The sequence below is a fragment of the Colobus angolensis genome, unplaced genomic scaffold (genome assembly GCF_000951035.1).
Source record: "Colobus angolensis palliatus isolate OR3802 unplaced genomic scaffold, Cang.pa_1.0 Scaffold444, whole genome shotgun sequence".
Classification (NCBI taxonomy): Eukaryota; Metazoa; Chordata; class Mammalia; order Primates; family Cercopithecidae; genus Colobus; species Colobus angolensis.
The window spans coordinates 3,244,521-3,245,708 of NW_012117866.1; the positions used below are offsets into that span (position 1 = coordinate 3,244,521).

General features: G+C 48.1%; 2 protein-coding genes across 2 annotated transcripts in view; both read right to left on the minus strand.

The window, feature by feature from the left end:
- The window catches only part of LOC105522898 (eukaryotic translation initiation factor 3 subunit I-like), a 14,509-nt gene extending 13,697 nt beyond the window's left edge, over positions 1-812 (minus strand). Inside the window, exon 1 of the mRNA XM_011957512.1 lies at positions 1-812. Coding sequence (XP_011812902.1) covers positions 1-785 — 785 coding nt within the window. The 5' untranslated portion in view covers positions 786-812.
- The window catches only part of KAL1 (Kallmann syndrome 1 sequence), a 145,272-nt gene that overhangs the window by 96,761 nt on the left and 47,323 nt on the right, over positions 1-1,188 (minus strand). The window lies entirely within an intron of this gene.

The window sequence follows — 1,188 nt, forward strand, 5'->3', positions numbered from 1 at the left end:
CTCTTGCCATCAGGATGGAAAGCAACACTGTTGATAGGTCCAAAGTGACCCTTGACTCTTCCAAACTCTTCTTCAAAGGCCAAATGGAAGAACCTGGCCTCAAACTTGCCAATCCTGGTGGAGGTTGTGGTTACATCCATGGCTTCCTGACCACCGCCCAGGACCACATGGTCATAGTTGGGGGAGAGGGCAGCTGAGTTGACGGGACGTTCTGTCCGGAAAGTCTTCTGATGTTCAAGAGTTGTGGAGTCAAAAAGCTTGGCACTATACTGGTTGAGCTCTCCACTCTCATGGCCAGCGATGATGCACTCCCCCAGGGGTCCCCAAACGGCACTGGTGATTTTAGAGTCATTGCAAGGGATCTTCATGTAGGGCTCATTGTTGTCAATCTGGCTTGGATCCCGCAGGTCAAAGAAGCTCACAAAGCACTGGTAACCCATCTGCTTGTCTGTGGAGAACATGATGATGTTGCCCCCAAAGTCAAAACCACAGGTCCGGACAGCCGAATTGGTCTTGAGAAGGGCCAGCTGCTTTCCTGTTTCACAGTCCCAGAGACGACAGCTGTTGTCAGCTGAGCCAGTGAGGACATGCTTGGTGTCCCAGTCAGCGTCCACACACCACACAGCTCCGGTATGGCCCATGTAGGTGCCCAGCCTCTCACCATTCACAGAGTACCATACATTGACGATAGGGTCCTTGGCCACAGTAAAGAGGAGGTCTCCTTCGCGGTTATACTTAATCTGCGTAATGGACCGCTCATGGCCCTGCAGTAGGATCGGCTTCATCCCGGCGGTGACGCGAGGAAGGCCGCAACGTCAACATTCTTAAAGAAAAGAATTTTCAAACCAGAATTTCATATCAAGCCAAACTAAGCTTCGTAAGTGAAGGAGAAATAAAACCCTTTACAGACAAACAAATGCTGAGAGATTCTGTCACCACCAGGCTTGCCTTATAAGAGCTCCTGAAGGAAGCACTAAACATGGAAAAGAACAACCCGTAACAGCCACTGCAAAAACATGCCAAATTGTAAAGACCATTGATGCTAGGAAGAAACTGCATCAACTAACGAGCAAAATAACCAGCTAACATCATAACGACAGGATCAAATTCACACATAACAATATTAACCTTAAATGTAAATGGGGCAATTGCACCAATTAAAAGACACGGACTGGCAAATTGGATAAA